Source organism: Patagioenas fasciata, chromosome 4 (assembly GCF_037038585.1).
Source record: "Patagioenas fasciata isolate bPatFas1 chromosome 4, bPatFas1.hap1, whole genome shotgun sequence".
Taxonomy (NCBI): Eukaryota; Metazoa; Chordata; class Aves; order Columbiformes; family Columbidae; genus Patagioenas; species Patagioenas fasciata.
Window position 1 is genome coordinate 11,016,511 of NC_092523.1, and position 23,081 is coordinate 11,039,591.

General features: G+C 38.8%; 1 protein-coding gene across 8 annotated transcripts in view; it reads left to right on the forward strand.

The window, feature by feature from the left end:
• The window catches only part of DOK7 (docking protein 7), a 66,692-nt gene that overhangs the window by 35,923 nt on the left and 7,688 nt on the right, over positions 1–23,081 (forward strand). For 6 of the 8 annotated variants that reach the window (XM_071808525.1, XM_065836720.2, XM_071808524.1 and 3 more), the window contains 2 exons: positions 12,856–12,898; positions 22,826–22,894. In XM_071808525.1, the coding sequence (XP_071664626.1) occupies positions 12,856–12,898; positions 22,826–22,894 (112 nt within the window). The remainder of the gene's footprint in view (positions 1–12,855; positions 12,899–22,825; positions 22,895–23,081) is intronic. The other 2 variants (XM_065836721.2, XM_065836723.2) reach the window with 1 other exon arrangement.

Sequence of the window (23,081 nt, forward strand, 5' to 3'; positions counted from 1 at the left end):
TGAGCACTTTTTTAGCATTTAGAGGAAAGACAACATAATTGTATTATGTTTTCTTCATGTGTTCTTTTCTTAAATGATTATGGAGAGGCATATTGCATCAAATCTAATTTTGCAATTTTTTTTTTTTTTTAATGCAATGATTTCTCTGAGGATCTACAGTTAAGTATTTCAGCTAGTCAATTGTCCCATCTTAAATAGATATTTACTGTTGAGTTTGGTGCTGGCTAAACTCAGCTCAAATTGTAGGAACTCTGGCTCAGAACCTCAGTACCCCAATGAAACCTTCAAGTTACTGTGCCTGAGCCATGGAGTTTATATTTTTTTTTTCTGGTGTAAAAAGTACTCTTAACCCCACTTTTTACTAGTTGTGTATAGCCTTTTTGTTTTGTTCTTAAATGACATTGTGGAGGGAAGGACCTCTCTGTATCCTGGCCATCCTTGCCAGAGTAGTAACATATTGACTGTTGAAGGGTCCCTTGGAAAACTCTGACTTGCTTCATGGAGTAACTCAACCTATGGGTGTAGCACACGTGGGGAGAAAAATGTTACGTGGAGCTACTGTTGCTTTTCCATCTTGTGTCCACTCTGGTGAAGTTGGGTGCTTTAATATGTCTGTGACAACATGGAATTTGTGTGTGTGTGTGTGTGTGTGTAAAAGTTACATTGAGCTTCCTCAGGTGGGAAGGGGACATTAAGATCAACACAAGTGGCTATTAATGTGATCCATGTGATAAATGACAGCCAGGATGGGGTGAGCGAATACCACAGATTCTAGGCTGCAGTAAAGTGCCTTTATTGCATGCAAACGCTGCTTGTATGTCTTCCTTGGCATTATCTTTATGTATTTCCATGTTTCCTTTCCTAAAGTAGAGTTGATGAAATAAAGCAGTCCCTGAGACTTTCTCTGAAGCAGTTCAATCCCACGCAAGTCCAAAGAGTAGGTGGAAAAGGGACTTTAAAGTAGACTTTGTGCTCCTAAGTCTTGTCACATGAGGATATTGGGCTATTCGCAGTATATACTGCAGCAGCCAGCTGTCAATCAACTGAAATGACTGTTTCAACAGCTGGGAATCAGTGGGACATGAACTCTGGCTGTATTCCTTCTCCCCTAGCCACATCCTCTGCAGTAGTCTGGATTCTGTGGAATCCTCTGCTAATTCAATGCTGATTGGAAGCAATTTTGAATGTACAAGAAATTTGAGCCTGGAAAATATTAAGGAAATATAAGCCTTTTCCAGATCTGGTCTATTACAAGGACAGAGAAGTGTTAAGTGGGCTATATCAGAGCTAGTAACTCTATACATGAATCCTCTGTAGCCCTAGGAAAAGATGTCCAGATGAAGTTTGCCGGTTCACCTCATTCCTTGAGACTCCAAGTCAAGCAGAATACACATGCTATGGAGACAACTGCTATAGAAATCTTTGGAAAACTACAAAAATAATTATAACTAATAATTTCTAGCAGTGCTCTCCAGTATAGGAGAAGCTTGTGAGCAGCCCCTGTGCATAGTTAAGTATCTGTATCCTTTGAAGCTGTGCAGCTTAATTATAGTTTCATTACCTTTGACAAACCATAATTTCAATGATGGGTTGGGGATAAAGGAAAACACTTGTCTTAATCTTACTATTTTGAGCCTTCTCTCCCTTATTTGTCTCAGTTCCATCTATTTCTTTCTAATTATGATCACTGATTATCTTGTTAATAAATTTTTTCTGGGACAACTTGACTAACTTTAAATGTGAGGTTGAAAAAGAAGACAAATGAATACGAAGATGACATTGCAAGGCTTTCATTTTTATTCTTCATAGGCTCATAATTAAGCCCACTCCAGTTCTCACTTTGTGTGGAGCAGGATGCTCAGGTTATAACAAGGATTCTTTTCTTTGTCTTTATGTGGCATGGGCTGGAAGGAAGGAATCAAATAACTAGTCTAATGTAAATTGGCATAGCTCCATCGGCTACAAAACAGGCCCAAGTGTATTTTTAGTGCAAGCACATGCTCAGCTCTCAGTGAGGAACAACACTCTTTGGGGGAAGTAGAAGAAGGAACAGACTTTTCTTGGGGCAGTTCCTAGGCGAATGCTTCAAAATGGTAGTTACAGCTTAGCATAAACTTCCTTCATCTCTAGGAACTGGTAGAGGAAGGTTTAATTTGTCTCTGACAACTGAGGTTTCACTTTGCTAGCTTTTGAAATATTTTCACATTTGAGCCCTTCTTTACTGTTTGTCACTGTAGCTGTAGAGTTGTAGTTAAACTATTTGAAAAAAAATCCCTTTTCTTCATGAACAGATGACTTGGATTTAAAGTCTTATTGCAAGCAGAGAACTTGAGTAAATGAGATACTTTACCCAATTTTAAATTGTTCGTGGAATTTTCTGTTAATCAGGAAATTTTTGACAAGAATAGTTATGATAAGTTTGGATACTTCTCAGTAGAGGGGCATAAGAGCTATTTTTCATTGGAAGGTGTATACATCTCTTATGCATGTTGGTTGATGCTCATCCCCTTTCCTAATCAGAGAAGGAATGTCTCAGTGTCAAGAAATGAAAGGATTCTTGGACCTTTTGTCTCATATGTCTCTTCTGGTGTAAATTTGCCATAAATCACCCCTTTGCTAATCAAGAGAACAAGTATATGTTAGTTACTGTCCTTTTCATTTCTTTTCAGTCTCTCCAAGCTTCCTACTAAACAGTACATTTGTATTGACATTTAAAATCTTGAAATGGGCTAACATTTCTACTGTGGCACAACCCTGTTGTTTCTACTGGTATGTGCTATTCTAAGAAAATCTAGAACACTTCCCATGTGTCGATCCCTCCTAATTTCACAGGTATTTCTGCAGTACCGAGATGCTCGGTGGTGTCACAGTTAGTCTTGTGAACTCTAAAATACAAAATAAATGGATCATGTGAGCTGTAGCGTCCAGTCTGTGTGCACCTTGCCTCTCCTGTTTCTTTGACACCCAGCAAGAAGAGCAAGATAACACCACATTTCTTATTATCTGCACAGCAGAGTCAAGTCTGCTGTTATTCACACCTCTATGGGCCCCGTCTGAGGTTTATTTGCAGTGGTACGGTAGTTTTGCTGGAGTTTCTGGCTTGAGTGGTTTTCACTTGGTGAAGTGAGTAGAAGTTAAAAGATCTGCTGCACAAGGAAGCTCAGACTAGCAGATGTGGGGAAACTGAGTGTATTTTGAATATCAGATGTTCTTTTAGCAATGTAATGCTACCCCCTGTTGGAAAGTGGAATAATTGGAATATAAACCAGAACACATAGAATTGAAGCCTCTTTTACTTTGTGTACGTTACTTCATTTCCATTGTGCTTCATAGGAGTTTAGAAGTGCCAGTCTCTATTAATAAAAATAAATAAAAGGGAAAAAAAGGGGGGGGCGGAAAGGAAAATAGTTTTTTTGGCACAAATAGGAACGATGTTTTTCCTCCAGTTATCAGGACTGAATGAAGTTTAAAAATATATTCCTTTTGTGTTAAAATAGAGCTGTAGGCACAGATGTCTGCAATTTTACTGTCCTTCTAACAAGAGTACAAATATATAACCTATTATAGTTAACGTTGATTGTCATTGTTCATAAACATCTATCTGTTTGTAAAGGCCTTGCCACTTCTAAAAGAGAAACACACTTTGTCTTTCTGCATGGCTGAAGCTACTGTGTACATTATTACTCAGCTGCATGTTGAATAACAGCACTCATGTTCACCTGTGAAAATGCGAGTGGTTAAAGCGATGCTGTGGGCGCACTGCTGAAGCTTCAACAGTCAGGACAAATCTGTGTTCAGACTCTTCTGCTTAAGCATTACAGATGGGGTTTCTGTGTGTAACTTAGGAGAGGTGGTTTAATTAACAGGAGCCTGACAGAACAAGGCTCCGAAAAGGGGAAAAGGGAATGTAATGTTGCTGTGAAAACATCTCTGAAAAGGTGCCAATGCTATCTTGAACTAGAAAATCTGCTGGGTGTCTCATGCTTTATTTCACTGAAGTGGGCTGAGTGTTTTTGCTTTGGGGCAGCTGTACATGCTCTTGACCATGTTTTTTGTCTAACCTAGAAGTATGTGAAGTTGACTTGTAGTGCCTGGAAACACACAAACTTCACTGACGTATTTACACCAGTTATTTTTATATGCATTGGATGGAATTGCATAGCTGTTTCCTTTAGAATTCTGTCTGAATACTTTTATACATAATGAGATATGGCGTGATGTGAAAAGGATGCTATTTAGGTAGAAAAGTTAAGCCCCTCACTGTTAAGGAATTGACAGATTTACAGTTGCTCATGCCATCTTGCTTTTACCCACACGTGTCCCTCTCGTGCAGTGAGTGAGGCACGTATCCTGTGGAAAAAATGATATGTGACCATGTAACTGCGTTACAGTCCAGTTGTTCAGCACACTCCCATTGTGACTCTTTCGTGTGTAGCAATTCTAGGTCTATCTTTGAAATGCAAAAGATAAGAGCAAATCATGTTCCTTGTTGCTGTGACAGCTTCCCCGTGACCGTACGTTATCAGTAGCAGAGCTTGCAACTGGACACTTCAGCATTGCAACTAAGACTCCTGCCATCCGAATTTCAGGGCTGTTGCTGCTGGCTGGCAGTTGGAGATGGCCTCTATCACAGGGTGGAAGCTGGTCAGATGGATCCAGATACTGGCTTTTATGAGGGCTATGTGTTGTGGTTTAACCCGAGCTAGCAAAACAACCACAGTAGCTGCTCACTCATCCCCTCCTCACCTCCCCCAAACGGGGGAGGAAATAGAAAGGGAAGGGAGAAACCTGGATTGAGATAAACACAGTTTAGTAAAATAACAAAATACACTACTAGTAAATATATGTATGAAACAGAAATAAAAGATACTCAGTTCAAGAAGGACAGAGAACTGCTGGAGAGAGTCCAGTGCAGGGCAACAAAGATGATGAAGGGAGTGGAGCATCTCCCGTGTGAGGAAAGGCTGAGGGAGCTGGGGCTCTTTAGCTTGGAGAAGAGGAGACTGAGGGGTGACCTCATTAATGTTTACAGATATATAAAGGATGAGTGTCATGAGGATGGAGCCAGGCTCTTCTCGGTGACAACCAATGATAGGGGTAATGGGTTCAAAGTGGAACACAAAAGGTTTCCCTTAAATTTGAGAATAAACTTCTCAGTAAGGGTGACAGAACACTGGACCAGGCTGCCCAAGGAGGTTGTGGAGTCTCCTACTCTGGAGACATTCAAAACCCGCCTGGACGCCTTCCTGTGTAACCTCATCTGGGTGTTCCTGCTCCGGCAGGGGAATTGGACTGGATGATGTTTTGAGGTCCCTTCCAATTCCTAACATTCTGTGATTCTATGATTCAAGGCAATTCCTCACAAACTCCATCCACATTGAGCAGCCAGTCCCAGAAAGCAGCACCTGGTCCTGAACAGCTGATCCTGAAGACAGAAAAAAGGAAAACAAAAGTCAGAAAGGCCCAGAGGCCTCTGCAAAATGGCAAAAGGCTGAACTAAACACCCTGAACAGAACGCTCCCCGGCTCCGAAAAAAAGAGTGAAAAAAGCCAAGTAGTAAGAGAGCAACTGGAAGATCCCAACTGTCCTCAAATATGAGGTGTGATGCTAATGGGATGGAATACTCTTATTGATCAATCTGGATGTCAGTCAAGCTCTGACCCACCCATGCCGCCCTTCCTCGATGCCTCACACCTGTGGGCAGAGTTCAGAATGTCCTTGACCCTCAGACTAGAGCAATTAAAAGCATTAACTCTGTGCTGAGGTGTTATCTCTTGTTGTCAAACTAAGTCCAAATAATGACTGTGCTAGCTATGGAAAAGAAAGGTTTCTAACTACATGAAGAAAATTAACTCGTTTTCAGTCAAACCGGTACTCTGTGGCAGAGAACTCAGCCCAGCTTATCTTTCTCTGCCTTAAGTGGACGATTTCAGAGTACGGTAAATGGCAGGAGTGTCATTTTTGGAGCTGATGGTCATAGTCTGATGCCATTGGTCATATTCTTGATTGGGTGACAAACTGCTTGCGGCGGTGGACATCTGGGAAGGCCACAGCAAGAAGCAGAAGGCTCCTCTAAACAGAAGCATAATCAAAATCACAACTGAAGAGTTCCTCTGTAAAAACATGAGAGAGAGAAGATGGTTACACAAATTTGCACTAGAATGAAACAATACTTTTAATTCTTCATTCAATACTCTTGTTGTTTAAATACCTGTAACTTGCAGATGAGTTGAGCTGCGATTATCTCACAGGCTTTAGGAGACATATTTTAGTGTGACACAGCACAGCTTGCCAGTGCCACTGAAATCACCAGCTTCATGCTTCAGAGAACAGCTGATGTTTGGTCTTGGCTGAGCAAACTGGGATGTTTCTGAAGTGACTTCAGCGATCTTTCTGTGAGCCGGCAGTTGGCTTGAGCCAGATGAAGCTGAGTAATCAGAAGCTTGCGGCTGAAGTCGGAGCCCTGCAGCTGAAGCATGCTATGGACAGGAGTTTCTATTTCATTTCATTGTTAGAAAAGACCATAGAGTTTAATAATTTGGTATTTTTTGTTCATAACCTGATCAACTGCTGGGCATTGTGAAACAGCCCATTAAAGCAGATGACCTCTGAAGGTTGTTCTGTGTGGTCACTGTTTGTTGACCTTTCCTGGGAACTCTCTTTTCCCCATGGCAGCCTAAGCATTCCAGCTTTAAATTTTTCTGGTGATTTGGTCCAAGAATAAGTTGTAGCCTTTTAATACTCATGAGGAAAGTACCTTCATTGTCTGTTTAATTAGAGACTGGTTTCTTTTTACTGAAATATCTGAGATTTGCCAAACTTCAGACGCGTGCAAGACTTTTTGTTTTCCATTTTGTAAAAGCAATTGACACTTTTCTATCTGTGTGATGCTAATTTCAAAGTCTTCATTCAGAATTTCTTGTGTCCTTTGCTTCTTTGAGAAATTACCGGCAGTTCAAGACACTATTGTCATAAACTATATAATGTAACTGTTATCTGTTGCTTCCTTTTACATACAAACTCCATGGAGCAGTCAGAGGGAGTGTGGTGAAGGACCATCACCTATATACAGCAGGCATGAGAGTGGTTGTTCATTGTTAGAATGTCTGCTTCACAGTTGCCACTTTTCAGGGGTCACCCAGTGGATTTTGAGTCATGATTTTGATGGTTTTCTCTTGAAAAACTGAATGTTTTGCATGGTCTTTATACTGCATGATAGCTTTAAAGCAAAGGAAGGGAGAGGAGAAAAAAATCTAGATCATGTTCTCCATGAAAATTAAGCAACTGACCAATATTGCAATCCATCCTCTTTGTTTATGAGTGCATTTTTGGTATGTGCTGGATAAAAAGCTCATAGTGAAAATCGTTGCTTCTGTCACTGTTGAGTATGAATTCCTCTTTTGTAACGAGAAGCATCTGGGAGTCTCATTTGTGTTGAGCCTTTCTTCTTCCAGTCGGAGGACTCAGACTGGGGCAAAGCTTCATATATGTGCTTAGACTAAAGGAAATGACACCTGAAAATCATAGAATGCTTTGGGCTGGAAGGAAACTTCAAAGCTCATCTAGTTTAACCTCCCTGCCATGAACAGGGGCATCTTTAACTAGATCAGGTCAGAGCCCCGTCCAGCCTGGACTTGGATCTCTCCATGGATGGGGCATCTATTAATAACACCTCTGTGGGCAACCTGTGCCAGTACTTTACCACCCCGATAGTAAAAAAATTTCTTCCTCATGTCTAGCCTGAATCTCCCCTCTTTTAGTTTAAAGCCATGACCCCTTGTCCTGTTGTAACAGGCCCTGCTACAAAGTCTGTCCCCATCTTTCTTATAGACTCCTTTTTAATTACTGAAATGCCACAACGAGGCATCCCTGGAGCCTTCTCCAGGCTGAACAATCCCAACTCTCCCAGCCTGTCCTCATTTTTGTGATCTTCCTGTAGACCCACTCTGACAGGTCCATGTCTTTCCTGTACCGAGAACTCTAACTAGGTTCAGAATAATGGAGCTATAAAAAGCTACCAAATGCAGATGAGCTGAAAGAAAAGCTTTATTTCTAAAGATACGCAAAGGGAATGACAGAAGCTGTGACTGATGAGGTGTGTCTGAAATGTTGACAGTTATCAGGCAAATGGCATTTCATTCCTCTTGCCAGTGATGATGGAGCCCAACTCAGCGTTACAATCTACAGAAGCTGATATACTTTTTCTTGGAAGTGTGGTTTCCTCCTTTTTAGGAGGAAAAATATGAAACAAACAAATATATATATATCTATATATATTTAAATACATGTTTTCCTCTGTCCATCTGACACTTCAAGTCCTGGCTCCTTTTTCACACCATGGTGATGAGCTTACAAAGCAGTTGTGATGCTTCTTTTCCTTATGAATCTGGCAAACTTCTTCAAAGACTAGGACATTGCACAGTGTAGTAACCTTTGCTCCTTACTTTGGAGCTTCTACTGGAAGATCTGGACTTTGAGGCTGATCTTGTGTCCAAAGACTAAAACTCTCATTGGCAGCAGTGAGGCAGATTTGGTTATGTAGTCCATGGAAAGTGATTTGAGTATATAGAGAAAGGTAGGCATACTGCTCTATGTGTCGGACAGTATTTGTGTCTGGTGACTTTTTTAAACGAGGACTAATCTGGTAAATCATATGTTTAATGAAATTTAAAGTGAACAAAACTTTGAAATCAAATTAAACTTTAAAAGAGGGGAAAGAAAAAGATATATGAAAGATACACAAAAGATACACAAGGGGGAAAAAAAATCCCTTTTTTTTTCTGTAAAAAGGATAATGTACTATGATGGTTGCACAGACAGAAATAAATGCCAAGGCTTAGGTTCTGTTTAGCTGTTTAGGGCAACAGAGCTAATCTGTGAATAATGATCCAGCATATCAACCTAGTGGGTTCTCCTAACATCTGTTGTTGAACCCTACCCAGGATATTTGAAAGCACAACATCAAAAATGAATGTCATCTGGCAGCAGCCAGATCACTACCAGAGTTAAAATAGCCCTGGACATGTAGTTCATGCTGGGTGATATGCAAGTGGTACATATCTGTTTACTGTGGGTGTTGTGGTGAGGTTGTTGGAACTAACAACCGGGCATCGTGTATTTCAGCACCCAGCTCTTGGGTCATAGATAAAAGAATCTACCTTAGAAAGATATTTAACTTGTATTTACCAGTAACAGTATGAGATACTCAGGATTTAGATACTCACTTTCTTAGTTATTGCCTGAATATCATATCTTTGGTGTAATCATATGGTATGTTGAGATACGTATTATACTTTGCATTTGAAACCCATGCATTTATGTTTGTACATTATGCCATAACAATTTAAAAAGTTTATCCTACAGACAAAAGGTTGTTTTGTCTGAGTCTTGTAGAATTAAAAAATATATATTTTAAGGCTCCAATACTGTTCTGTCTACAAAGTTGCCTTAGTGGTAGTCGCTGTAAGTTAGTGAAGCCTCTCTCTTACAAAGAACTGCAGCAGGAGGCCTCAGAGCTGCAGAAATAATAGAATATGATGCATTGAAATGGAAATGAAGACAATAATTTTATAGTCCGGAAAAATCACTTTATAACAAAAAATTGGTTTTATTTTATTATCTTGGACTCTTTCTTAAAAATCTAATAACATCTGATTCATTTAGTTATTTGTTATCTTTAACTGTCATTTCAATGATATTTTATCAGTGTCCCACATCTGATGTAATTTCACACATCTAGCTTCTGTCTGCTTTTTGAACTTTCTTTGTCAAGTATAATCTCATCTTCTAATAATGACTTTGAAAGTGTATTTATTTGATATTGTCTGCCTAGCCTTTATCAATTTTCTCATCTTACCTAATTTGTACATTTTTATGGAAAACTTCTTAGAATTTATTTATTAAAGTAACTAGGCGTTCCAGGCATGAAATCAGACTTTATTGTTGAACAAGGTGTAGCTTTGTTAACAAAACAACCTCTTTAATTTTCAGTTTTTTCCACATCATGTATGATGCGTAGAACAAAAGGCAAATAATGATCTGCATTCTCACTCACATTCAAAGGTCAGAAAGCCCTGCTGATCAATTTTAACTTGCCTTTAGCAGCATATCACAAAAAAAAAAAAGGTTTCTGCAACTTAAATATTTTTAACAACTTGTCATTGCCAGTTTTTTAATCCTTATTCTTGCAGCAGTGCTATACTTGGGCAACACTGGGAGGAGGAAAATAGCAAAACTTAATTTGCAAGCAAATCAAGTAGTTATGACTTGAATTTAGAGTGGGGCAGAGCTGTTTAGCAAGTAGGAGTGTATGCTATTTTGCAAATAACTTTGCTATAAGGTGAGAAGAAAAACAATCATTATCAAAATACCCAGTTTATTCTTTGTTTCTCTGCATTACTGTAGCTTGCAACATGCATAATGATGAAAGAAGGCTCCTCTCTGGGAGATTATGCATAAACAAAGAACCAAAATGCCATTCTTGCTTCAAATAGCTTTCAATCTCCTTTTAGGTTTTAGTCTTTCTGTGCTTTATTTCTATCCATGTTTTTGCCATAATTTAGGATATTCTGATGTGTAATGCATTTATGGAAAGAGAGTTAAAAAACGTCATGGATCAAACCTATGCCCTGGTTGGCAGCAAGGCTGTGCAGGTTAATGAATCTAGAGGAAAAGGTGAGGAATATAAAGGTATTCTCTTTTTTGATTGATTTTGTGAACTAGACCCCCCCTGCCCCATGCCCAACAAATTAAAAATAAAAAAAAAGGGAAAAAAGCTTTGTTTAAAAGAAAAAAAAGTTGCCAGAAAGTTTGTGAGATTTTTCTCACTAGTGTTATTTGATTTTTATACGTTTCAACACTACAGTCTGCCACTATTGCATTAAGTAAGCTAGTAGATGCTACCTTCGTGGGCAGAATAATCTGCTTTGTATCCACAGACACAACCAAAGTCAGGGACATTATTTTTTCATTTTCTATATTAGTAAATCCCTAACAAGTTACTAGGCCAGGAAAAATGCCTTAATCACGTCTGCTGTGAATAATAGTAACAAAAAAAAAATCATAGAAGTTCTATTGTAATGGAAAAATATCGTTAGCTAAATGTGCAGAATATTGTTCATAACAGACTCTGAAGTCCTCTGTCCTCGATCTGTGTATTCCCCAAATGAAAGCAGCAGCTTCTGTGGCGGCACACAGTAACTATAGAAACAAATAACATCCGCTATGGTTAAGTTAATAAAATGCTCTTTTTTTTCTGAAATGCTGTGGGGTGTTTTTTCCTTTTTCAGAAATGAAATATTTGCCATGCTTCTGGTTTCTACTTCTACTCTAAACAGTTGCTCAAATTCAGTGTCTTATGTATTAAAATATTCAGCTGGCATAAAAGCTCAAGTAAATATTGAAGATGTAGATTCTGTGTTTGCAATGGGATCAGACACAAACATCCTATATGTTGTGTTATTTCACCGTTGAAAGTTGTTCTGTGCTGCAGATTTCAAAACCGTATTTTAAAAAAGCCTTACACCACCCCTACTCCAATTGTTCCAATTAAACTCTTTTAATATCTATTTTATTGGCTGACACAGAATCAGTGTAATATTGTCTAATATTTTCCTAGTTTGTTGCAAGGTCCATTAAAACCAAAAATAAACCTTTCCACCTACTTTAACTGAAGTTGGATTTAGTTGATAACTCTGACAGTTTTTTGTGATAGTCAAATGTAATGAGTTTTATGTCTTAATATGTTTGCCTTAAGGAAATGTTGTGCAGGAATTTAAAAAAAAAAATCTATTTTGTTTTCTGTTGAGCAATTTTGGGATGTCAGTGCAGTGCCTGTATAGGGGAAAGAGATATATAAAGTCCCAAGTGTGTCAGGAAAGCCACCAGTTTATAAGAAAGCATAGTAAATGCAGGGTTATCAGGGATAACCAGTCTGTGAATTTAGGTGAAGAAAATTACTGTCAAGTGCTATATAAAATGGAATTTTATTGCTGTGGAATTGGGCAATGTTATTGCTCAGCTCTAATAGGTATATAGTGTTTTCAGCTTCAAAGTCCAGAAGACACATTTATTTCTCGGAAAGAATGGATCATGATTATGCATTCTTGGTCTCACCAAGGTCAGAGAAATATAAGTGATCTCTTTGACAGTGCCAGAGTGTCCTCCAGATCAGTTTTGAGTGACATAGATGGTATAACTGGGGAGAAACCTGGCCTGCAAGCACGTTTTGGAACACGCTTACTCTCAAGTGTCAATGGGCACTGGTTCTCTGTGCCTGACTGGTCTGATGTGCCCTTGTATCACCGTGGTATGAGTCATGTGAAGCATCTGAGATGGCACAAAGCTTTCCTAGAAAGACCCTGATGTCACAGGTGGGGTTTGTAGGCAGTCTGAAGTCCATGTGAGCTCTAGGATAAAATATGTTGATTTTATGGAGCTGAGTCAGAAGAACACCAGGCTTTGGTCTGCTCACAACACCTACCATTTTAAGCAAATATAGGCATTGCCTTAATTTACATATGTTAATCCCGTTACTCCAACTTGATATCATCTGCCTCTGAATATAAAATTTTCTTGCATTTTGCTGTTTAATTCCTGACTGATTCAATAGCACTAAGCCTCACGGTGCCCACTACAGCTATTGCAAAGAACCCAAAGCCAAGTTAGTGAGACTTTGCTAAGGTCCATGAAGGTTTTGAACATCTTTAGGTCTGAACACAGTTGTGTCCTGGATTTTAAAACCACGTGTTAACCTTTTGTGATGGTGAAGTGACTTCTCTGACATTCTTCCTCTCTTTTGTAAAGTTTCTATTTCTTGTGAAGATTTTTCATTCTAAAATTTTCTGTTTTCTTTAGGGAACAGCAGTATTACAGTCTGGAGTCTTACCAGCTCTACCAGGTAGGAGCTATTACATTTTTTGCTTTGTTAAAGAATAATATTCAAGTTCTAAATTGTGATGAGGGAAACCGAAGATTTATGGAAGCAGAATTAAAGACCATATTGAGACACATTCTGTTTGTGGTTGGTTGTGCTGCTGTAATTCATGACTGACAATTATGAAATGCATTGTAATCTGTGGTATCTTTGGTTGCAAATATTAACATACTTGTTTTTCCCTTTTATAAGCTAAAGATGCTCAAACTTGTCAGTTTCTGTATAGAGAAACTCACATAATTTAAAGAAAGTCAATAAAATATTTTTTTAGACTATATTAACACCAAGGGAAAATTTGATTTACGTGTTCAGTGTGCATACAGAGTTTTCTAAATAACACAAAACTACAGGAATGTATTCTTACCAGAGGCAACATGAGGCTGCTTCTCTCATGTCAGTGGAACTAATGATCGACCAACAAAATGAGTGCAGGGAGGGAGCTGAGCATCCAGCCTGGAAAGATTATTTAGGCAAAGGTAACACTTTGCATTGTAAATCAGTAGAACATGTTGGTGATCTGGAGTTCTCTGTCTAAAGTAGCCAAACAGATCTGGCATCTCTCGTATCATCATTTTACTTCAGAGGTAACATTCTGTAAGCGTTTGGTTTTGTGTGTTGTCTCCATCTTATTTGAGAGATATCTGCGAAGAAGTTGTTTAGAATCTTAAATGTCATTATATTCCGTAAAGTGTTTACCTCATAATTCAGTAGATCCATTACATTTCTCGGGTTGCTTGCTTCCAAAAGACATAGAACAGCTCTTTGTGCTTGGGTTTCTTTATTTCTTTTAAAAATCTTAGTAAACAGGTAAAGAATTATAGCTGATTGATACTTGTGTGAACAAATCCAGTAAAGATAGACACCTAGGATTAGGAGGTGTCTCTGGAGAAGGTCGTAAGTAACTCTATTCCTTTGTGTGTCTTAGCAGGAGAAAATCCAGAAGCATTTAGCAGATCTCGTTCCTAGTTATTCCACTCAAGTCAGTGGAATTACTTTTGATTTATAGAGGTCTAAGTAGAAGAACAAATTGGATCATTAACTCTAATTTTATCTTTCCTTCTGGTACTCAGGTTTTGAGTCCTCTAGTCAACCCAAGGAAACTGGAGCACTTATGATTAAAGTGTGTGTAAATACAGGGGAACTTGGGTCTATAGCTGCGTGTGGTGGGCACAACATTATTTCTGCATTAATTTCAGTGACAAATTAATTGTGGATGCAAAACAATACCCGACAAAAGGCTTAATACAGACTATTCATACAGATGAAGGAGTTAGTTATTTTAATAAAACCTATCATTAAGCAAATTGGAAATGCAGAAATACGGGACAGATTTTTAGATCAACAGAAAGGGAAGAGGGAAGACTGAAGAAACTTGAGTGGCTTTTCATGTCTGCTACACTGGGAAAATATTACTTAAGAAAATAACTGAACACTAGTTAGAATAAGTATAAAATGCTTTAGGCAGATGCATCATCCAAAGCCAGTAGATGAAGTTTCTGTCTGTCTTGGTGGGGTTTCATCTCTCGGTCTTGTTATATGACTGTAGAACTTTATTCGTCAATACAATTCTATTTTTCAGAATACAAAAGAAACCCGTATTTTGTCTGTCTCATTGTACCATTATTATTCTCCTCAGATATTTCATTCTGAACTATTGTCTTGCATATATGTCAACATTCCAAGTATAATTAAACCTGGTGTTGCAAAGCTTTCAAAACAGTGTTGCAGCCTTTAAATGTTTTGGTTCCCCCTTGTTTAATCCAAGCCTTTAACTGAAGGTTCCTTGGCATCGAGCCATAATTCAGACAGTTCTGTTGGACTAAAGGAACAGCATTAGAACCTTCCTATGTTTCTCCATTATGATTTTTTTAATCCATTGTTGACGATGACATACAGGCATACTAATTTGAGGTGACTACTTTCAAAACCTGTCTTGTACATGCACATGACAAGATACCTCTACTAGCATGAAAAATTGTACAATGACCCAATACACAACTATAATGTTTGCTAGTGTAGCAGTCCACTTATTCAGAAACACATTTATTTTTTTATCACAGAAAGGATTGTGTTGTATTTTCATTCAAATATGCTGTATAAATACAAACCCACCTCTTCCAGCGCTAAAGGTGCCCATATGTTCTGTACAGTATTTTTGCTCTTGAATGCCACAGTTCTATAGCAAGAAATGGAGTTAAAGAGTCAGGATCAATTTTTATAAAAAAATATTTTTCAGTTTATTGGTAGCGAATGTGGGTGATAATGTTCTCTTTTTACTGTTAATTATATCTGCTAAGCAATAGACTCAGCAACTCCAAAGAAATGTGTCTAATTATAATGGCAAGCTGAAAAGTGTTCATAAATGTGGCAACAATTCTGAATGGTATTACTAGGTGGAAAAAACCCAAGTTGGAGTGGATGATTTAATTATGATTTAAATAATTTGGTTGTCTTTGTTATAAAAAAGCTTCATAAAGCTTGATTAGAAAGACTGAATTAAACTCCTTGCATTTGTAGGAGTAAAGTGTTCCCATTGTTATCATAACTTTGTACTGAAGGTCAAGGTGAGGGATTGTTTGGAGTTGTGTGATGTGGGTGTGCCTGCTCTTAGGTGTAGTAGACTACATTCATGGTTATAACGGACCTTGAAATACCATGACAGAATAGAGGTTCAAAAATGTAATTCAGATCTCCTGATTTTTGAGACTCTTGGATTCTGGAGGCACCTTTGTTCAGCACATTTGGTCTAGGAAGCTCTCATGGGACCTATATAGAATTTTTCATGAACACTTGAGAAATTCTGTAGCCTGATCTAGCAGATGCATTTTCAGAGATCTGTATGTAGGTCCCTTCCTGAGGAGCTGCTTATGTGTTTTGAATTAAGGGACCATGAATGAGAAGCACATTCAGTGTTGAGAGATGGAACAAAAAGGTAGCACATTTCTCCATACAACAGTGAGCTGAAGAGCTTGTTGTTATCTTGGTTACCTTTCTGGTACTCTATTCAAAGTACTGTAGGTAAAACAGGGCTGAAGATGTTGTCTCTAGCTCAAGCCTCTGCCCTGAGGTTTGGATATACTTCTGTGTGTATGTCTGACAGGTGTCTGCTTAGCATGTTCTGCAATAGAATCCTTAAATCATCTGAAATTCCTTGCTATTCTTACATTTAGAATGTATTTCCTAACAGTTATGGTGCGATTTAGGCCTATTATTTAAATCTTGTGCTACTTGCTAGTTCATTGCAGCAGCTTAGATAGGAACCTCAGCCCTTAGTTATGATGTCTTCATGCTCTCCTTCAAAATATTTGGATTTTCTCATTTGAGTAGAGCTCCATCACAACTCTGTTGTTTTATGAATGATGTTTAAATCATGATGCTGTTTTACGTGTGGGAGAAATGCCATTATCTCTTGTCCTTGGTTGCCACCCATTCCATGTGAATGGAACAGGCTGAATCCCAGGGCTCCTGTTTAGAGAAGTTGAGAGCTGGAATGGGTTTGCAGAAGGGCTTGAGGCCCCTTTGCAGTCCCTGGAGAAAGCATTTCATACAGGCTTTATGCTCCATATTTCAGAAACCTTTGTCCATTCCGATTAGCTCAGGGATGCTCAGGATTGCCTGGGCATTCCCAGGAGCCAGATCCAACCTTGAGCATTTCAACACCGAAATTAAACATCTGTAGTGGCAGGTCTGATCTCTCTGTACTTCTGTGCTGCAGGCTCTGGCACTACAAAAGTCAATAGCTGACTGGCAAAATAAGTTCACAAATATCCTCTCATGGAAGCAGCATACTTAAATATTGTTAAGTTTTGTGACTCTGAAGTTGTGTTTTTATTTTTATTTATTTTTTCTGATATGTGCAGTTCCATGTTTTCCATATTTCACAGGAGCAAATCCATCAGCATTGCAATAGACACTCTTGCTATCTGACAGCCCCTTTACTTGTAATACCAAATCTACACAATGCTTGATGGGAAATGTTCTGAGAGAATTAGTTAAAGAATAAACATAAAACAATGCCGTGGATTGGAATTAGCTGAAATGTCAGCTCAACACTGATTATGAATGTTGGATCTCTATTAAATTGTTCTTAGGTAGATAGGGAGTGAAGGTAGGGAGATTGAAAACAAAGAATAGAATGAAGTATAAACAGGTGATGGGTGCTGAAAACAAACTCAGCTGTCTGACAGCTTAGGTTTTATAATGGAAAAATAGGCTTTCTTTCATGCATTTAAAAAATTTTTAGTGAGAATCTATGCAGCCTGATATTTCTGTTTCAAGCTTAGGAGTAAGCTTTCAAGGGATTAATTGCAAACAGTGAGAAAGAAGAATCTGGGCGATACTGCATTCATTGTTGTTGCTTAGGTTGAAAATGATTTATAAGTCACAATTTTTGTTTCTTTTTTTAGGAAATGTGTTGTCAGCTCTTCAGATGTAGGGAGACAAAGTACACCATGATACTTCTACTGAGCCAATAAAGGGCTGTGTGCTGGACAGTGTCCATCATAAATATGTCATACCTGCTAGGGCTAAACACTGTCATAAAAGAGCCTTATTATAATGAGAAACTGGTCAATAAAACACTGCCATAATACATAACATGGCATGTGTTTTCTTGATTGTGCTTTGTTTTATAAGTGCACTCAAAAAAATTCTGTAGGGGAAGAAAAATAGGAGCTCAGCTGATTAAAGTATGTATTCCATTTTCAAGCTAAACCTTGGTCTTAGTGACTCTCAGAATCAATTGGGGCCTGACAGGTGGAGGCAAGAAGAGTTAATATTTCAGCTTTTTTTTAAGTTTTTTTTTCCCTTCTTCTGCTGTTAAGGAAACACATTATGTGACCTTCATTCTTGGCTGAAATAGATACTGAGCTTCAGATGCATGAAGATTTTTGAGGCAAATATATGTAAAGTGTCTTTGAAGTTATATTTTTCAAAAAACAGACACTGAGTTTGCTGGTACATGAAAATGGTAATGATTCTAGCTTAACACTTTTACATTTTTAAGGATGAGATGCTGGGCTGGAATGGCCCTACAAGAGAGAATAAATAACAGCAAGAGGTAGTTTGATCCTCTGTGATTCTTTTGGACACACTGAACAGCTGTCTTTGTGGAGCAATATTTGAACAGTCACTGTGCTCGAATCCATTTCTAATCCATTTGTAATTTTTCTACTTCCAAAGTTGACTGTTAGAGAGTCAGGAGGCATTTCTGAATATGGTGAAATCTGTAGACCAAGTAAGCATTTTTAAGCATCCTCTTCAGCTTTTATATATTGCAGATAATACCATTTGATTGACAGAAAATATATGAAATCACTTTGAAAACTGAAGAGTAACAAACTTACAGAAGTTTTATATCACAATCATACAGCACTAGGAAGCCTATTATTACATTTTCACAAAAAAACCTCCTGGTGTACTTGCAGTATTTCACCTGTCAATCAGTATCTCCAGCCTTTGGATGCTGTCTTAAGCAAGGTTATCTCTCTTTGGAGGAGATGGAAAAGTTGCTTGGCTGAGTGGATCGAAGTACTTCATAATAAAGGTAGTTTTAATTCAACAAGAAGCAAGAATTTATGGTAGATCATAGTGTTCTCTTCTGTCCTGACTCCTTGTCAGGAAATTTAATAGCCCAGACCTTCAGAGTTTGTGACCTTCTCCATGAAGGCAAAGTGGAGGCTGAGCAGTAAGAAGTGAATGCTTGGTAAATGCAGTGCAGTGTTGCACATGTCTATTCACACGTAATGATAGGTGACAGGATCCAAAAACGCGAAGTGTCTGGGCTCAGTTTATAGCATGTATTTCAGTTTCCCTATCTTCCCTTCCCCTTCCTCCTTTCCCCCTTCCTCCTTTCCCCCTTCCTCCTTTCCCCCTTCCTCCTTTCCTCCTTCCTCCTTTCCCCCTTCCTCCTTTCCCCCTTCCTCCTTTGCCCCTTCCTCCTTTGCCCCTTTCCCCTTCCTCCTTTCTGCCTTCCCCCTTCCTCCTTTCCGCCTTCCCCCTTCCTCCTTTCCGCCTTCCCCCTTCCTCCTTTCCCTTCCCCCTTCCTCCTTTCCCTTCCCCCTTCCTCCTTTCCCTTCCCCCTTCCTCCTTTCCCTTCCCCCTTCCTCCTTTCCCTTCCCCCTTCTTTTTTCATGGCTCTTTCTTGTAGCACATGTGCTGTAAACTGTGCTTATTTTTGAAGACTTGGCACAAAAAAAGGACTATAAAGTTAGAAAAATGTTTCAAATGGTGGCTGTCCTCATTGAGTTACATCAGACATTTTGAGTCTAATCATATGTAGGAATGCAAAATATTCATTTTCATTTTGTCACATTTTGAGTATCTTCTTCCTCTTACACACTGAGGAAAGTAGAACAGGAACAACTCTCTTGATGAGCCACGCAGTTTTAACAAAGACTTGAGCGAGTCAGCCACATAGAACTGGATGGCAGGGCAAACTGGAATAATTATTCTTAACAATCCCTTGTAAGACAAAAAGAGCGATGGAAGGGAGTGTCCATCTCCTGCTGGATGCTTTATACATTCAGAAATTCATCTTGCTACCTTGATTTTTTCCGTTCCTGCAGAAAATATCCTAAGATTCAAAAATAAGAAACAAACCAGTTTACATGGTAGATATAAAGAAGAAGGAAGAAAATATATAGGTTGATCTCTGTTGACATGTCTTTATATGACTCAGTTCAGAGCTTAAAAAAAATTCCATGAGAGATTTGACAATGTAAATATTTGTTAGGTGTGAGATTTGAAAATGGGGAAAACGCAACAGGTCAAACCCTGAAGCATTAACACAGTTCTTTTAAACCAGCTCCAAATGGGAAAACTTGAACTTGATCATAAGTGGGCTGAAATCCCTGTTTCCTGTGGAGTGATTTCTACGGAATTACATTAAGTTTTTGAGGGAGAAAAATACCCCACACCAATTTTGTAATGAAGCTGCAATTAGTGTAAAGGTACAATCTTCAAATTAAGGTAAGGCTTTCAGCTGCATAAAGCATATTCTGATATTCTTAATAATGCAGAGACAGGATTCTCTGAGGTGAGAAAAAGGAAAATAAGTAAATCAGTTAGTCCAAGACATTATAATTTCTATCCCATTTTTGCATTTATTTCTATCATCAATCTTGTTAAAAATAAAATCTCAAACAATATTTTTAGTGTTAAGTCCTCACTAGAGTATATAAAGGTTCTACAATCTGATCTCATTTGTTAAAATACAAAACCAGTTTCTCAGCATGGTGTGCTTGAAAATTGTTGTACCTTTGTATTACATGGATATTTGGCTTATGTACACAAAGTCTTAAAAACTAAAGGTTTTAGGCCAGTTATGCACTTCTGAAATAGGAGTTTATTATTTTTTGATTAATTCTCCTCATTAAATTAAATAATCTGTGGGTTTTGTTTAGATTTATTTTACGAAAGTGTAAGAATAATTTTTGTAAGTGTGGAAATTATTAGAATTAGAAAAAAATTGTATGAATGTATAGTTTATACAGGGGAATAATTAAGAAGTTACCATTTTCTTTAGACTCTGAGGTCCTGCAGATATCTTAGGTGTTTGAGGCTGCTATTTATCTTACAGAGCTTTTTCATATAATGTAAGAATTTCAACAATTTTTGGATGCTATTTTAAAAACAATTTGCAGAGAAGCGTCTCATCTGCTCAGAGACAATTCACCAGTTTAGTGTTAATTTTACCCCTGATCCACAACACCCAGCAGTACATGGCACAGCTGCCCTGTCACCAGTGGCAGGGTTGCTCATATGCTCAGCCTCCTACCTTATTTCTGTCAAGTACCATTTACTTGCACAAGAAGTTCCCTTGAAATTATACGTCAGGAAAAAAATGCTGGTGCATTGGTGCCCATGGTGACAACAATAGAGACAAGACATTCATGGCTGGATAGGGACAATAATAACCAAACAGGTAGGTATAACGATGATTAGTTTCCTGGGTAAATAAAGAAGGGATGTGTGTTTGTAGACAAACCACACCACACAGAATTATAGAATCATTTAGAAAAGACCTTTGAGATCATTGAGCTCAACTGTGAAACTAACACTGCCAACCCCACTAAACCATATAATAACAGAATCCTAGAATGATTTGGTTTGAAAATCACATTAAATATCATCTAGTTCCAATGCCCCTGCCATGGACAGGGACACCTTCCACTTGACTAGGCTGCTCGAAGCCCCGTCCAGCCTGGCCTTGAACACCTCTAGGGATGGGGCATCCACAGCTTCTCTGGGCAGCCTGTTTCAGCATCTCATCACCATCAGGGTGAAGAATTTCTTCCTTATATCTAATCTAAGTCCACCCTCTTTCAGTTTAAAGTCATTACTCCTTGTCCTGTCACTACAAGCTCTCATAAAATGGCCCTCTCCAGCTTTCTTGTAGGTCCCCTTGAGGTACTGCAAGGCTGCAGTACGATCTCCCTAGAGCCTTCTCTTCTGCAGGCTGAACAACCCCAGCTCAGCCTGTCTTCATTGGAGGGGTGCTTCAGCCTCTGATCATCTCTGTGGCCTCCTCTGGACTTGCTCCAACTGTCCATGTCCTTCTTATGTTGGCAGCCCCAGAGCTGAACAGTCCTCAGGTGGAGTCTCACAAGCGCAGAGTAGGAGGGGAGATGACCTCCCTCAACCTGCGGGTCATGCTTCTTTTGATGCAGTGCAGGATACAGTCGGTTTTCTTGGCTGCAAGCGTACACTGGTGGATCATGTTGAGCTTCTCATCAACCAAGACCCCCAAGTTGTTCTTCTCAGGGCTGCTCTCAAGCCATTCTTTGCCCAGACTGTATTTGTTCTTGGGATTGCTCTGACCCACGTGCAGGGCATTGCACTTGGCCTTGTTGAACTTCATGAGGTTCACATGAGACCACTTCTCAAGGCTGTCAAGGTCCCTCTGAATGGGGGCCCTTCCCTCCAGTGTGTTGACTGGACTACTCAGCTTGGTGTCACAGGCAAACTTACTGAGGAGTCACTCAATCCCATTGTCTGTGTTGCCGACAAAATATGTTAAACAGCACCGGTACCACTACTGACCCCTGAGGAAGGCCACTCGTCATTGGTCTTCACCTGGACATAGAGCTGTTGACCACAACTCTTTGAGTGTGACCATCCAGCGAATTCCTTATTTACTGAGTGTTCTGTTCTGCAGTTTTCTGAATTGCTAACTCTTGTTTCCTCAAACTTCCATTATCTAATACTGTACGTAGGACAGCACCTGCTGACCTGCATAGGGCTGGGGAAAGGAGACTCGACTGTGCCATCTGACATGTCCTTGGTAAAGCTTTCCTGGCTGTAACACTTGTAATGGTATTTCACAAGAACGAGCTATGACCTGGATTGCAACCCTATGGAAGCTAAATCCTTCGCCTACCCTTTACTCTGCCCCTGTTTCTGTAGGCATGTCTAAAACTGGACAGTGGACTACTGAAGTGTGATACAGTTCTTCCCATTAACTCAATAATCCAATCTGAGGAGATTTTAATGAATATTTCAAACTTCGTGGATGCCAAAGCTATGTTATGGATTGGAAAGGCAACTACCCACTCAGTGTTCATTGCCATTTTACTCCTCAGTTCAAGACAACTGTCTCTGTGAGTAAGGTAGTACTCACCACAAACAGGGAGGCCAGTATACTGAAGTTTTGTAGAAAGCATCCTTTCTTTCTAAAGAAAGAAAACAACAAAATTAGATTATAATGCTTCAATCTCAGGATAAAGAATTTAGAAAAAAAAGTATATTGTTTAAATGAAGAACAACGATTTGCAATTCTTATCGATTTTTTTATTGATGTTTCAGAAGCATCTACTAAAATGCTGATGCACAGCATGTGTCTAATAATAGCAACAGGTATTTAGATTTAATGTGAATATCTGTCTTTGAAAGCAGGTGGTGCTTCTGTCATGGCAGCTTCTGGGTCTTTGAAAGTACACAGAGGGCACAGTCTCCAAACTGGTAGGTATAAGTGATTATGAGGTATGTGTGTGCATGTGAATTTAAATTAATTTAAACTTAAATTATTTTAAACTTCAGAAAATGTTAAAGGTAATGTATGGCTTGATTCCCTATTGTAAGGCTTACGTATTTCTTTTGGTTTTTTGCTTTGCAGGGTTTTTGTTAAAAAGACATTGACAGATGGGAT